This window comes from Homalodisca vitripennis, chromosome 2, assembly GCF_021130785.1.
Source record: "Homalodisca vitripennis isolate AUS2020 chromosome 2, UT_GWSS_2.1, whole genome shotgun sequence".
Taxonomy (NCBI): Eukaryota; Metazoa; Arthropoda; class Insecta; order Hemiptera; family Cicadellidae; genus Homalodisca; species Homalodisca vitripennis.
In genome coordinates this window covers 183,113,465-183,130,874 of record NC_060208.1, presented here as the reverse complement: position 1 = coordinate 183,130,874, position 17,410 = coordinate 183,113,465, and the positions used below count along the sequence as shown (strand labels likewise).

Genomic DNA, 17,410 nt, shown 5'->3' with positions numbered 1-17,410 from the left:
TGATAAAAATAATTGGGTTTGAAAAGAAAAGCTAATGGAGTTCACATAACTGATACTTACAAAACAGCCACTCTTTATAAATTGGTCTAGTTTAAACTTTTCATGTTCTGAAGGTTGAGTTCTAAAGTAAACAATGCTACTATATAACAACTACAACAGAGCAATGAATTATTTGTTTTCCTCTAGTGAAAATTTAAAATGATCTCCCCATCATATAAAACAGAGAAACAAACTTTTAATGGCAACCCATAACAAACACTTCGTCTTATTACTCGGAAAGCGGACGTGACAATCCATCATTTTCTTCAAACTGTTTTATTACTTTCCTCAGGTAGATGAGATACTTAAAATTATTAATGATCTTGTTATTTGCGACAGACCTTTTATAAGTGGCTAACCTTTGAAAGTTATAAAAGCGGGTGTATTGCCATTTAACATATTGTCATTTTAACAGTAGTATTCTGATTACTGAGTTGTATTTCTCCTGTTGTCCTCAACAATACAACCGACCCGATTGTTTTGCAGGTGGTGCGAGCCGCAAGCCCTGTCCTTCTCAGAGTTATTACGTTAGGAGCTTTCTTTATTTACTGCACAGTAAGTAATCAGAATATCTTACTTCTTACTTATCAGGTTTACTAGATTTCTTATTTCATTTACTGAAAATGTGTATCAGATTCTGTTTAAGTAGGGTGAATCAATAGTGATCAATAGAAACATAAAAAGTGTTATAATCTCCAATAAATGTTGTTATTTAACGTTATTTGGTGATTAAAATGATTATTGATATGCTATACTTACTACATGTAATATAAATTGTTATCATACTTTTATGAATTATAGGTATTATTATTGGGTTGTAGATTATTAGTGCTTACAAAAATCAATAAAACTATTGAATATTTGTAATTTACTTTGGAACACGGATAGTAAATCTATCTATTTTCAACTTTGCAACAACAGTGTTATAAAATATTACAATATTGAACTATTGACTGCAAGATACTTTCAATAATTTACTAAATTTAACTGAATTAATTAATTAAAAAGTAATACATGTATTCAGCTATAAGGTCAAAATCACACACCTTTCACAGTCAAAGTGGATGATGATTAACGTACCTATTCATCACCATATTGATATACAATATTGTTAAACACTTGTTTATCTTACTACTACGCGCAATAGACAATTCCATGAAGTACCAATCCTTTATTCTTGAGCGAGACCTACACAACAAAACCGTGTTCGATTTGTTATTAACTTTTATGTTATAAATAAAATCAATTTTACTCTCTAACCAGAAAATTAATAATTAAATAAAAAAAGTATTTATTTTACGATTATAACCAAGCATGTGCTAATGGTTAGGATGAATCCACTTACAAAGCCAACTGTAGTAATGCAGTGTTTTCTCTGTCCACTCGTGCAATAATAATGCAGCGAGGGCTTGCTGAAATATGATAATACCTTGCAGACGATCGTGATGTACCCTCGACCCAACATCATCACCTGTACTCTACGAGTCTGGCTCAGAGAAATAGGATTTTCCCTTACTTACGGCGCCCTCATGCTTAAAACATGGAGGTAAGTACATCCACCGAGGAAAGCTAAGGTGGACGTTTACCATTCGAGTTGTAGAAATACTGCAAACCACACGTTTCCACTATTATATCTTTTAACAATAAATATTATAAATTTATTATTGAATAATATTATAAGCATGAAAAAACAAAAACATAAAAACACAACGTAAATATAAAAATAAAGTTGTAATATTATTAATAATAAAAATTTATATTTAGATATATTGATTATTGGTTTTTTTTTTAACCTACATGTAACAACAAGTAAAGTTATTGTAATTAAACATATCTTAGTAATTTGATTGTATAATTGTGTTTCGTACTGTTAAATCCTCATTATTTTCAAGTAAATCTCAGATTTGATTACTTAATCTAATAATTAATTTTGAACTTGGTGTGAATGAAAACTTTAAAAGTTTTGTCAAAAACGCTGTTATTTTTTTTGAAAAATATTTAGTTTTTGAAGACATAAATATTCTTTGATTGTTTATATGTGTGTGTGTGTGTGTGTGTGTGTGTGTTTTATTAATTCATAATTATTACGTTCATTAAACATATCTTGGTAATTTAATCATATGATTATCTTTTTCACGATTTAATATCTCATATTTTTAATTTATTATGAGGTTTGAGTTCTAAGTCTCTTAATTTGTTTTGAACTCAGTGTAAATTAATAATTGTCAAGGTCATAATTGTCTCTTACCTCATAAAATCATCATTTCTTCCTTTATACTTTTCAAACTCCAGAAACACAGTTAAATACTTTTACATAATTACAACTATTGTTTTCTACTAATCATCACAAATTGCTTCAGAAACTTATTAAATACCAATAAAACAAGAGTATCATGTGAAAATCTTGTTTTCTGTGAAAAATTGCATACAGATTGACAATTAAACAACTGGTATAATAATATTACAACTTTAATCATATTAGTAAACAAAGCGCTAACTTAACTAATTTTTTCCGTGTCGAAGGATATCAGTGATATTTCGAGTCCGGTCAGCGAAAGCGGTGAAGATTACGGACCTGGACCTCCTGAAGCGGCTGGGGGTCATTGTTGCCATTTTCTCTGTATTCCTGATGATCCGCACCCTAGTGGCGCCCCCACACGTCATCATAGGGCGGACTGCGGATGATCTCAAAGCCTACCTTTGCCACACAGACTGGTGGGACCACTCCTTCAGCATGAGTAAGTCTCATACTCTGGAGTTATATCCTTACAGTTCTTAAGTGTTCGTCTTTTAATTCTGTAGTATAGTGCAGCAAAACTAAATCCTGTGATATTAACAGACTAAGTCATAGAAAGATTGCAACTGATAAACAGTTAAGTTTAAGATAACATTTTAAACCAAACTTGTTAAATTGTGATATTAATATTTGTTAATTCCCCTAAATATACCTTTAGATATATACTTTTTAGTTGTTTTATACTTATATGATGTAAAATTCTGACAGCTCACATTTAAAATAAATTTAGTATGAATCCATATTTTTGTCATTATAAAAATTTAGTAACTTATTTGATACTAATGACGATAATAAAACACATTGCAGTCATTTAAAAGTAACAACAATTTCACACTCTTCATTAAATTAAGATAGATTGGACTAGACACTACAAAATATATTTTTTTAATGCATGGCGGCTTCTAGCATGCAAGTACTACTTGATTTACAAGTTTTCATTTGCATTACAACCATAGATTTACTGTTCTAGAGAAGGGCGATTTTAAGATTATGTGTAAGTGGTTAAATTATGCGGATTTTAGTTACCTTTAACTAGTATAGTTTAAAATAATCTGCAAAGTTGTTTGTAAGCAGATAGTGTTCGTCTAGCAGTTGTAAGCATTTTTATCTGTGTGTTTTACGTAATAAAAGTAGCTCACACAACAATATCCTGCAGTTACCATCTCCTTGTTTCGGGGAAAAGCAGTAAGATAAAATTACAACCGACACGATGTGACGTAAATAACACTTATAATTCAATACATCTCGTATAAATAAAATAATTAGTGTATGATTTCTTCATGAATAATTAAGAATATTCTTTAAAACTGATAACTTAATGAAAGGAATATCACGAAATTTAACAAGAACGCACACCTGTTACAAGGATTTTGATTTTCCTTTGAAATTACGACACTATCTAAAATAAACTCATTATTATAAGAGGTAATATATTTACATTGTTAATTGTAATCCGAAATATCTATAAATCAACGCTGTAATATATTTATTTCTTAAAATACATAATATTTTCTATAAAGTTGTAAAACAGAATTTAGATTGTAGATTTTACTAATCATATATATATAAAGTTTATTATTTTGACTTAATATACTTTGTGTAAGTATAGATCTTTAAAATTATGCGAGGCATTGATAGCATATTACAATATATTATGCGTGTGTATTGCCCTAGCAAGGATATCAGCACTGTACAATACATATTGTTTGTAGTTTACTGTACAAACGGATCTAGATCAACCAAGCATACACAGCATCAACAAGCATTGCCTAACATGATTAGAGCATGTAACATACTCTGACTACATGTGAGACTTTTTCTCGGGAATAGTAAACCTTCCAAGCTCACATGTGAGTATCGTCTTACACATAAAAGTTTGTTTTAAATGAATTAAGTGCTTTTGTTTCCGGTTATAAAGGTACATCAAACAATTGACAGCGGTTTTATTATTTGTAGGACATTATCACGCCATATTAAACAAAGGATCCCTACTGTAAAGAGGTATGTTAATGTCATAATATCAAATGAACATCTTTGTGCTAAGTAAGATCCAGTTATGACTCCACCCAACCGTTTTCTCTAGTTCATGCATTCTAAACTGTGAACCCATACTTACAACCTTGGATGATAAATAAGAAATGTATATTTCCCTTCCGATGATTTGCAATCATGCTTTTTGACAGACAAAGAAATAATACAATTATAACATATAATAATATTTTAATTCATGTTTAAAATTGAATAATACTAACAGTTTTTCAAATTAAAAAGTACCCCAAATATACTTTTATATTGCCTGAATGATTTTAATTTTCCTTTATTGAATATCAATTTCAATGCAAAACTAAGTACTATACTACTTGATTGTATTAAATACACATACCTTTAATATGTTGAATTCTAAATTGAAAAACAATTTTTATAAAATAATTCAAAACAAGGTCTTACTAAAACTCTTGCAGGGCTAGTTGCGCAAAAACGTAACCCACAACCATATGCTTGTATATATACTCTTATTAATATATTGTGGAGCATGGTGAAGTAACAAATGTGTAGCTGTGTTAGAGTAAAGGATGTTTAGCACCTGCCTGCTTATCTAAAGACCCCTAAGGCGATTCGTTTACCTCCATTTGAGTAATGGTCTTCGACCAACACAGTATTGAGTGCATTCTTCTCAGCCGTTAAAAAATTGCACATTTTGATTTAATTTCATTAAATTAAAATATATAGTATGTTATACAATTTAATAGTATGAAGTAACCTATTATAAAAAGCAGTTTCTAATTAATTATAAAATAAAACAATATAGAAATATTATAACACGTGTAAACATTTCAATTACAACTTCTAATAATGGAATTCTAGTCAATATAGACATTTGCCTAATTGTAATATTTTAAATCCTAATAATTTATCAATTAGTACAACCGAGAAGAAGTCCAATAATTTTTTGATAATGTAAATAAACTGTAAACTGAATCGTCGGAATTACCATTTGTCTTGTAAGCCTTACCAAAAAGACTGGGTTAGCCCTTGCAATTAACTTTTTTATTTAGTTTATACTTAAGTAATTAAAATTTAGGATTTTTTTTATATTAAAGCTATTTAATTTAAGTTTTTTATATTTTCACTGTCGTTTACTCACCTTATATTTATTAAAACTCTTTTACATTCAATTTCATGGGATTTTTTCATAACTTTAAACTATGTAAATTTAAAATATACCGTCATTTGTAAATTGTATTTAAAAAGTATTTAAGGAAGTATGCAAAACGAAACAGTTTAAATGAAATTTAAATACATTTTTTCAAATATTATTAACTTAAATTGCGTTTTCTGCAATATTTTTCAATGATTAAAGTGTTCGTTAGTACCGATGAGTACTTTGTGTTTCTTATATATCTCTATATAACGAATGCCGTGAATGTAGGGTTATGATATTAAAGTTCTTAATACTACATACACTATGGACAAAACAACAAATAGATACTAGTAATTTACAAGATAGGAGTACACCACACTACGTGTCGTAAAAGGTTTCATAAAGGCTGCATACAGTACTTCAAATCTATTGTTTATTTCATTCTTAAAATTCCTTCTGACAGATAGACAGAGAGGCAATCAAACAAAACTAAGGTCAGCACTAAAAGTATTGCGTATCATATAACTAATCCTTATAGAAATAAAATTTCATGCAAAATATATGAAACGTTTCTTGATATTTCTTAATTCTTTATATATACACATTTTTATTCATGAAATTTGTTTTCATGTAAGCGTTTAAATAATAAAAACATACCCACCAAGTCACTATAAAGTTGTGTATATTATGGGTTAGTTAGGTTACCTGTGTAAATATATCACATGGTTCAATCTCTTATAGATATGTTGAGTTTATTGGTAACGTTATTTAATTAGCTATTTCGTCGTTGGTATAAAACAAATGTTAAACTATTCGCTAACGCTCAGCCAAATTCCATGGAATGACATTCACAATCATTGAACTCAGTAATTACCATTTATAAAGAAAATGTCATGCACAATTTTAAGTCCATAGATCAGATCGTTTTTAAGATATCGTAAGAAAAGACAATCCGTTAGACAGACAGACATTCACTGAAATATTAAATCATATAATAAACACATATAATTAAGAAAACAAAAGAGTCGTTCAATCTGAGATTCCCACTATATGTTGTATGTATGTGCGTACTTATGAAGTGCTTTGAAAGAAAGACAATGCTGACAATAACACTTTAACTGTAAATTATATTAAGTAACAAATTATACAATTAAGTACTATTAAGTAACATTGTATCTAACCATTAAAAATAATGTGGATTACGTAAACAAATTATTAGTTTACCACACCACGTCTTATGTTACATATGTATCGCATGTATTGCCTTCACAATTTTGATGCTATACATCATGTCATTAGACTAAATTCGTTAATATGGCAGATGGTTATCCTTACTTTGTTTACAAATTTATTTACAATGTAAACTTTTCGTTTGACATCATGGTTGCTCGTAAGAGGAATTTTAAAATGTTTTGCTAATGCTCAGCAAAATCAATGGAGTAATATGCGCTATTATTAAACTCGATGTTCCGATAAATGAATCTTAACGCAAAATGACAATGTTCTTAGCTTTTTTCTCGAGATAACGAGTAGAAAGAGAGACAGATAGACAGACAAAAATAAAATAAAATAAATCCCTCTAGTGGTGGGATTTGCTAGAACATATCCGGTAAAAAAATAAATCGACTTATACCAGATTTAATATTATACAAAGGGTGATTTCCGATTTGTATCCATTTATATAGTAACTGCCATAAAAAAATTGGCGAGTACACCTGAAGTCAGTTATCGGCTTATACAATTCACATCCTGTCTACATATAAACTGCAACGTTTTTATATGAAATGTTTTCCTGCTATTCGATATTACAATAGTAATTGAAATATAGTTTTTGATGATTATACATTTCCTAGTCATACGATTATAACAATAACGTGATATTTTCATCTGTAAAGGATTTACCTTCGTAGGCAAGGGAGAAGATAGGTCTAGATCTCTGCTAATTTAGCAAACAATTAAATGTGTAGAGCCTATACAATATATGATGAATAGATTGGTTAAGCTTTAATTATATTGCTAAGATTAAATGTTGATTTAAAATATAATTTTATAAACTTTCACAGTGAAACATACAGATTTTAGTGCATGAGCTGAGAGAATATTTGCATTTTGTACGTAAATAACCTGGGTTTTCTTCTAATTAATATACGTTTATCATAATAAAGAAATAGATCAGTTGGGAAGTTGTGAAAAGGGTTAATATTATAAAACAATAATTTTATTACATAATATATTAGCTTAAACACACATGATAGAAACAACATATAGGTAAATAAATATTAAATCAGTGTCAACTAATCATGAAATTGGCATTGCATTTTTATCTTTTTCTTAGTTGACTGACACAAAGTAATATACGATCGGTTCTAAGATTTTCAAGGCAACAGATATACGATTTGTACAAGACCTGTCGTTTGATATTTTAAACCTTTCTGATATCCACAAAACTGGCGTGACGGAAGATCGATTGGTTTCGCAAGAGAAAATTATCCATGAATTTGAAGGAAAAGTAACGTTATATTGTTACATAATAGAGTCATTTGCTGTCGACTCTTAGACTATAAAACTTTTAAACATATCATTAAAAAAACGCATTATTATTGTTCAAGATTGTTCTGACAAGGAAACAAAATATTTATTTATTACGGAAAATACAGTAAAAGATTCCAAAGTTTTCGTCACAATTCGTCTCAAATACGTACTAAATAACAGCAAATATTAATTATTTAAAGTATTATCTGTAAACTCCATGTAATCCCGAAGACTATAGTTTATAAGTAGCCACAAGCAGCGTATAAATTATTCATAGGAGCGCTTATAGATGCTGCATAACCCTTGAGCAAAAGTGTGGTTCTTCGTTGGAGAATCTTGCTCTGTATTGTGATGGCAAAATATTGGGCGATAACTTATCTTAACGACTCTGCAACAAATTCCTCTATTTCCAGCACTAGAAGTGCTGTTTTTTACAATACACTCTCTAAGAAATTAATGTTTATATGCGTCGTTGAAAATGGCTCACGATATTTATCCTAGTATTGTGTAATGCTCAACTATCTTAAGAATATCTAGCTATCGTTTGGCTGTACAGTTATAGTAAAATGGCTTGTACGGCCGAATATAAAAACCGTCTATTACAATTTCTCCGTAACTTAAACAGTAAAACAATACTACAATATAAATAAATAAATATATATATATATACGTTTATTAAATTTGTATAAGTGGCAATAGCCTAATTTAATTTAATTTCAATAAACATTGAATCACAAAAAGTACTTGCTCCGCCGGGAAATATATATATATATATATATATATATATATATATATATATATATATATATTTCCAATAATACTATAATTAGACTAATACATCTTTTCAATTCAACGGATGAAAATGGTTAAGGAGAATAGGTTGATGAAAGGTTCGTAATTACCTTTAAAGGAAAAAAATAATCATCTTATGATAAATATTAAAAGCTTAAATATCAATAAAGTTTTTTGACATAAGTTTATGATAGTAACGTTGATAATAAAATGTTAGCAATGATTAGGAAAATCAATTAAATTTCAATTTACTAGTCGTAAAGTAGTTTATAACTTCTAGACTGCGATGAAAAATCCCAAGAAATATATTGAATGTGAAGAAAGAAAATTTAGGGAATTTAAAATTTGGTCCTAACGTAAACGATTAAATATATACTCAGCCTAAAAATATCCTTATCAAAGTTATTCGTCTGGTAATACATTTCAAGTCTAGAAGAGTTTGGTATTTCATAAGTACTATTTTATTATCAACCTTCAATGACAGTACGTAGACAAAACCTGCAAACTGAAACACAGAATGATGGAGTTGTAATCTGTAAACAACAGTGGTCATACACTCATCATTAACACAACAAGCATAAGTCAACTAAACTAAGTTGTAACTCCCTTGTACACTATCCCGCAAGTTATCAGTCTATTGACAGAAACACTCAGTCTCTCTTGAGCTCCTCATTCTATTGTAATTGGAACCTTAATCAAATTGAGTTATAATTACTATTTCTAAAAACCTTTAAAATGCTTATAGCAAATATCAGTGCGCGAGTGTGTTAAGCAAAGGTTTGCACTGTAAACAAATTGCCGTATAAGTGTTTACATTTTACTCACACGCTTGGATTTTAAGTGATAGATAATAAGTTAAATAATATAGCTGTATAATACATACTACGGAAGCATTAATGAAATTTTTGTTTTACAGACACTGTCTTGTAAATTCCAATACTCCAGACACTTCAAATACGAAAGATAATAAGAACTCTCTTAATTTTAGTTCTATAGGGTTATTAATTATTTTTATTTTGCTATAATATGAGTCAATGAACATCGAGAGCACATGGACTTTCGGTCAAGGGGTCGAACTTGATCGAGATAGAATAGGCTATCGAAAAACAATAAGTGGAATCGTCCTGTCAAAAACTTTTCCACTTTGTATTTTTTATCAATCTTGTACTGTTTGGGCTCACCCCTTTATTCTGTTCGATGTAAGTATTTAAATAACTAAATTTGACTCACCAATTCATTATAAAACTATTTATAATATAAGATAGTTAGGCTAGATGTGCGAATGAAATATTTGACATATCTCTAATGGGTATATTGGCAAGTTATTTATTATGCTATTTTCATTGCCATCATGGTTATTTTGTACTCTCTTGGTTAATCAACACCGAGGTCAGTGTCCGATGAGGACGGATAAAATAAGGCTAAAAAGAGATAGGGCTCTCCATAACAAAACCTATGGTTTAAACCCTCATATTTATTTGGTTGGAACAGTTTTTAAATTCTCGTTGAAATGTGAAGTCCTTATTTTTTATCCGTTAATAAACGTTCTAGATATAATACAATACAATAAGTATAACATCCGAGGAGGTAGGAAATGAATATTATGTTGATGAAACGGATGTTCACGATTAAAATATTTTTCCGTCTCAACAAATCCTAAATCCTAATGCAATGTTTGATTGAACGCACGATTTGACAGCACTGTACGCTTGATGTTTCAGTGGAAGTGCTGTTCCTGGTGTGGGGAATTCGTCTCTGTATTGTGGTGAGAAAAGCGCCCTCTGAATTCAACGAGAGCAGATTTATCTCAATGGCAATATACAACGAATTCCTGCTCTCATGTTTCCTTAATGTTTCCATGTAAGTTGTTATATTTTCGTTTTCTTATATTACCCTTGTTCAAATATTTATTTAGGGCAAGGTAAATTATTTAAAGTTACTAAAATTGTAGTTTAGAAAAACCAACTACTATAAGGCATGTACAGCTCTAATGCTGTAACTTACATTCGTATTGTAGTAGGTATATATTATACAAACGATCTGAATTCGGAAATAATAATAAATAAATATTCATGAAGATGATCTGTAAAATCTTTTAATGTACTGTGGTAAATCAAAGAAAAATTTACTTTATGTGTTTTATTAGAGTAATTTAATGTTAAATAATCTATGTAAATTACCATACAGATTTAATTATGTTATTACTGTTAAAATTAGCATCGTAACTATAAAAGTATTGTTAATAAATACACTAACTGTTAAAGTTCATACCAAAAAAATGGTTTATTGAACGTTATGTATTCGTTGTTTCCAAAATATCATTTACTATACGTTAATGCGGGGTTTTATAGCATCTTAAACTATAACTATTCAGTTCTCCAAGATATAGATAGGACAGAACTAACACAAATAATATTATTTCGTTCGTGAATTATCTCTACTATGGAAATCTTATGTAAATTATCAGTCAGTAATTAACAAATAACCTTTTTCTGATTATGTTTCAGGCTATTCTTGCAATCACCTGCAAACCCTGACCTGCTCTACATTATTTTCTTCGCCCATACTCAGCTTACCGTTACATTACTGCTTTGCCTTATTTTTGGAAGCAAGGTAATTTTCTTACAAATATTGTATTTATATTCATCATATTAAATTTGTATGTGTTACGCTACATGAATTCTCAAACGTATTAACCTGTATATATAGGACATGTGCATTCTTGCCAGAAATGGACTTGCAGTTAATTGATACTGTTACTATAGCAACACTCGTACAGGTTTTTAACATTCAGTTTCTCTTTATACTATCATTATAAATTTATAAAAACGTCCTGTGTCGAGTGTATATACGTGTTAATTTAAATCTTGAAGGTAAAGGATTCAGGAAGATAGATGAGCAGTAACGATCACTCGATTGATGAATTCAATCGATTATCAAATCACTAAATGTTCTTCCACTACAGCTAGCTACATGTTTCTCAAACTTAAGTAGAATTCATAATCTGTTACCGGATATGTTAGACATAAAAATATGAATTTATTTAAATTTTCATATGTATATGTAATTCGACAAGTAAACCAAGAAAACTTCCGTAGTATTCCAGGTTCTGGCAGCTGCTCGCTTGTGGGAATTCCCGTTCTGTGAGAATTCTTAGCCTAAGGAAAACACTCTATGCTAAAATATATTAATTGACACGAGGTCTCAGAAGCCTTCAAAATCATTAAGAATATAGGAAGCATTGGTCCTTGGAAGATCTTCGTATATGAATTTGACGAATACATATACGTGTACATTTTGTAATATTAAAATTATTTATACAATAACTTTGAAAACCATGATAAGTACAATCGTTTTCAACTAATGTTGTTTTTGGTGATTCCAGTCATTATGAATCCAATTAATAAAAACTTTAGCTGCAGTATTTTCCGTACGAAAGCTATGAAAAATACGACGAAAACTATATATATATATATATATATATATATATATATATATATATATATATATATATATATATATATATACTATGTATATATTGTATTACTTCTTTGTTCTTTCTTGTAAACACACCAACAACCAAGGTATAAAAAAATTACGCACGCTAAAACATAAATATTTATAAATCACACTGGTACAAGAGCAATTTTCTTAAAAATTAGTTTTATATGATTATTTTTACTTGTTTCTTTAAATATTAAAAGTATTCACGTACATTTTTCAGTTTGGTGTTGATGATAAATAGTTACTACTAGAAATGTTAGATTTTAAATTAAAATTTTTATAGGAAATACTATTTATTATTCTACAAACTTGTACTTTGTGGTGCAGGCATACATGGTTTTCAAAGGCCACGGAAAGGCGGAGGACTCCACCAATACTCTTCCCAAAGCTCAAACTACGAAGTTCCTGGCCAAACCACGTTCTACGAACTCCCAGTACGCAGCCAGTACCAATTCCCAGTACGCAGCTAGTACCAACTCCTCCATTACGGCGCACGAGTATGCTAGGCTCTCTGAACTTGAAGTCCAGGTCAGGAAAACATGTTACAGAATTGCGGTTGTTGTTCAAAATATGAAGGCCTTGTAGGGCTACTTGTTGAATTACACCTTTTTTTAGCTTTGTTTACGCTATTCTATTCTACACTTCTTACTTTACGATATTATGGATTTCTTGTTTTATTTTATATTAAACAAAGATTGTTAGTCTATGTCCACTATAAGTACAAATATCTCAGTCGGAATATGAAAATAAATATTTCAAAATATTAAAGTCTGAAGCAATGTTGGAGGAAACGTTGTCCACCAGAACTCCATTTATTGCCATGCCAAGCTTGCCATTTACGTGACTCTTAAATTTGAAATTCCTAAGCTTAGATTTTTAATAGTGGTTGATTCAGTAAATATTTTATTCTTGACAAATACATCTTTTTTAAATGATGACTATTACGACTATGTCTGTATTAAGATATGTTAAATGTAGGATGTACTAAAGATATTTTATGAGTACTAAAGATGGATGTATATTAAAAATTTACTTAGAGAGTATATATACCATTATATATTACTTTTAAATCCATGGGTAAAACTGCAAATACCACTTTACCTTTCCACCCCGAAATCATCATAAACTTGACTTTCTTGGTCAGCACAGAAATAATATTTATCGTCAATCCTTCCACTGCTGTACTCTTTATGGTTTATTGTTAGTAGCAGTTTTTACTTTAAATAATCCGACAAGCAATCATTGAAAGGTACTTGTAGAACAGTTTATAGGAAATACACGTGGCAAAGGGAACAGTTTTTTTTTGTATGTAAAAATAAATATTTCCTGGAAATGCTGTTTTACTACCCACAGATTTTGTTAAGTTGTACCTCGTTATACTTCAGTATGATTAAAAAATATTGATATTTATTTGTTTTATGTAAAATAACGGAACAGTTTTTTTTATGGGTGGAATATTTACACAATTCTATGGAACAGGAGCGTAAAATATCTTAGGACAGGAACATACGACATTATAAATTCTATTTGCATTATATAAATACTTTTTAGTTTATACAAATCGGTCTATACCTGATTGGTCTGCTTTGGAATTGATAGTAATAATTTGATTAAAATAATTCAGATGCACATTTGCATCAATTGACCATTGTACGCTTTTAAGGTAATTTAATTAATACTTTTCAAGGCGTCGTCTTACAATACAACACTGCGATAAAAGGATTCTGCTGTCTATTAGACTAAAGTTGTAATTTCACATTGATTGTGCATATGTGTTTATTATTAATATTTTTATGGCTTGTAAACTGTGTTAAAGATTAATAAATACCCCTGATCTTGGATATAAATATTACAAGCATGACAATTACAATTCTATAACTCTGTTGAAGGAGGAGTTTAAGCGACTCTCTACTCAACTGGAGATGCTGAGGGACCACAACATGCGGCACGGCAACAGACATCTGGCCGCCAAAATATCAGCAATGCAGGAGGCGGCGCGGGACTACCGAGAGAACATCCCGGAAGAAGACAGCGACAGCATGGCGGTACCGACCCTCCCTGGCTCGGGGTCTGTCCCGCCACACCCTCTGGCTCAAGGGGATGAAGTGGCAAATCACAGGGTGAGCCGCAGAATCGAAGGCCAGTGTGATTCTCGCTGCAGCAAGTTCGAGAGGAAGGAATACCCCATCAGCAAACACAAGGAGCGGAGTCCCCAACACTCCACCGAATCCAACCAACTCCGCTCCGGCCATGCGCGCACTCACACCATCGTCATAAACCTGGACGACAAGAACCGGTTCACTGAGGAGGTCACCGTCTGATGTCCGCCACCCAGTACTCTACAGGGTTGTGGTTGCTATTGGGGTAGCTTTGAGATAAAAGATACAGGATGTATATGTAGAGCAGCTGGCCTCAAAATACCGGACTGTATTGGAACTCCTAATTATCAACTTCCTGTCTTTGTCTTTTCACATTACCTGACCTTGGTACTATAGTTGTATTATCAAAGTATCTGTGATATTGTACATAAAGTTTGTATAATGTTCTAGTTTTTTATTATGTAAATATCGCGATAGTATAAGAAATATTTAATTGAGTGTACTGACACATAAATGTTGGTGTGCTCGTAGTTGCATAATGATTTAAACGGACTTACTTCATTACTTTATATTGAATTTATTCTACTGGTTGTAAATAAGCTACTTAACCATTGGTTTTAAACTATTTCGACGTTGAACATGGCAATGAAACAAAACATATTATTATTCATATAAATTTTGGTTTGCGTTTATAAAATAAAATACTCGTCTGTGAAATAACAAAATTTTGCTAAAAAACAAATTTTTGTGTACATGTTAATTTAAATTGGCAAGCCACCAAAGAATATTATACATAACATCGAATTAATTATACCTGTAATAGATCAGAGCCAATAATTAAAAAGAAAAAATATGAAGAAATATAATACATAAAATACAAGAATTCTGCTATGAAAACACTTAACGTAAGAGTAATTGTGTAAACTGACATGTATCTACATTTATGCAAAATGAATCAGTATATATAAAAACGTATTAATTTGACAGTTAATTAACAATAGTCTTTTTTAATGAAATGTAGCACTATAACTAGCTATATCAAATGCTGTAAATAATAAGCTGTTACTAAATAAACAAGGTCACATTGTACATTATTTTACTTTTCTATCCCGAGATAAAATTAATTTTCCAGTGGAGATTTAAATTTAAGAACGTGCAATTGAGAAATATGAATAATTTCTTATATTTTTAAAATAAATGGTCTTATATCATTTTTCATGGTACACTCTAACAGGGAGGACATCAGAAATATAATCGCATATAACATTTAGTATATACATTGAGTTTGTTTATGTAGATGAACAATACAATAGATATTTTATTATTAGTTCTCAAAATCCTAATTATATCTGACTTCAAATAACAAACTATATCTTACAAGTACAGAATTACTTGTTTCATTTAAACAGTAGTGTTGGCAGAACTTGTACAAAGACTGAAATGAATTTAGATTGTAGCACACGAAAATTATCTAAATTTCTAACTACTTATGCTTTCCTGCTTTAGAAGCAAAAGTTCGTATGTGTTAATTTTTAAATTGAGCTCGAGAGGAAGAATGGTTTTGAAACAATAACAGACAAATATAAAAGTTATGAATGCCCTCAAGTGTTTACGTACTCTCTAGTTGAGTGTTTTGCAAACCAACGAAATGTTTGGTTAAAACGCTATCATGTTTATTTTTATTTTAAAACAGTTTTACAGACTAATAACAAAATTGAAGCCTTAGCTAATAATTCATTTATTTTATAATACAATTAAAATTCATATGAGTAATTTTGTGATAAAATAAGTCATGAATTAGGTAAAAGTAAAAAGGTAAATGTAATGCAGTGACTCATCACAATTTTACTACGGAACAATTAAATTAAAATTTTATTCAAATTTAAAAATATTTGTAAAATATTAAGTTTAATAATACATGTTATTACAGAAAAACAAATTGATAAATTCCATCTTAGCCACGGCGAAAACGAAAAAAATGTGTACTTAAATCGTGAAAAATACTTATCCTGCTTATCACCGGTATTATTGGTAAAAGTTGATGTAACTTATGTATATAAGAAATACGTCCTTATAGTACTTAAATTATTTTTAAATTGTATTAAGCGTATAGATATAAATAGCAGTGTAGTATTTTAAATACCTGTGATACTTGGACCATGAGGTTGTTTATAGATTTTATATTGATTTACTTCTTGTAAATAAATATTAAGTACTGGAGGAATAAGCCTGCTCCGACACTATGTAAAAGATGTTATTCTTTTGGCTGTGCTGTAATAGAAAATTCAGAGGTTGTAAATAAAATGTACTCAATACTCTAGAAATAAAGTTTAAACTAAGACGAAACTGTAACTTCTAGCATGTAGAGAGACTACAACAGTTTATCTCGTTTATATGAAGATAAAAGATGAAGATATGAATATAATTATAAAATACTTTTTATAGCTTCGAACGGTCCTTGATAGACTGAGCCCTATCGACCGTTCGAATCTTAGATATTTAAATATCAAGTAATACGAAAAACGTTACAAAATGTTGTTCCATTATTAAAAATTTTACTCGTTTCAAAGACAAAATAAAAAATATGTCAGTAATATTTGTTGTTTATTTCCTTTTGTTTAATTCAAATTAAAATAGTTAAATAGCTTGAGTATACTTGTATAATGTTTATTATTTTCATACATTTTATAACCCACTTGGTTATTCTAAACAAAATTTAAACTCACTATTTGGTTCTCACTGAACCGAATATTTTATTGCTTACTACATTGTAAACCTAAACTGTTAAAATAATTACAATTACCTTTAAGGGGGCCATTCACCCAAAAAAAATTTTTTTTTTGTATTTCAAAATATTTGGTAAACATATATCTTAAAACATATATGTGGTGTATATATGAGGAAGGTCTCCCACCCCCGAACACCTCTAGTGATGATGGGGGGGGGGGCGAAACCTGAAAAAATAAATTTTTGCGAAAACATACATAACTTTTTTGTGGTTATTCC

At 29.9% G+C, this 17,410-nt stretch overlaps 1 protein-coding gene across 1 annotated transcript in view; it reads left to right on the top strand.

The window, feature by feature from the left end:
* Positions 1 to 16,988, top strand: part of LOC124355133 (probable G-protein coupled receptor CG31760) — a 29,297-nt gene extending 12,309 nt beyond the window's left edge. Inside the window, exons 7-13 of the mRNA XM_046806101.1 lie at positions 526 to 594; positions 1,476 to 1,585; positions 2,563 to 2,777; positions 10,523 to 10,661; positions 11,309 to 11,414; positions 12,633 to 12,833; positions 14,195 to 16,988. Of these exons, the coding sequence (XP_046662057.1) occupies positions 526 to 594; positions 1,476 to 1,585; positions 2,563 to 2,777; positions 10,523 to 10,661; positions 11,309 to 11,414; positions 12,633 to 12,833; positions 14,195 to 14,626 (1,272 nt within the window). The 3' untranslated portion in view covers positions 14,627 to 16,988. The remainder of the gene's footprint in view (positions 1 to 525; positions 595 to 1,475; positions 1,586 to 2,562; positions 2,778 to 10,522; positions 10,662 to 11,308; positions 11,415 to 12,632; positions 12,834 to 14,194) is intronic.
* Positions 16,989 to 17,410: the final 422 nt, after the last annotated feature.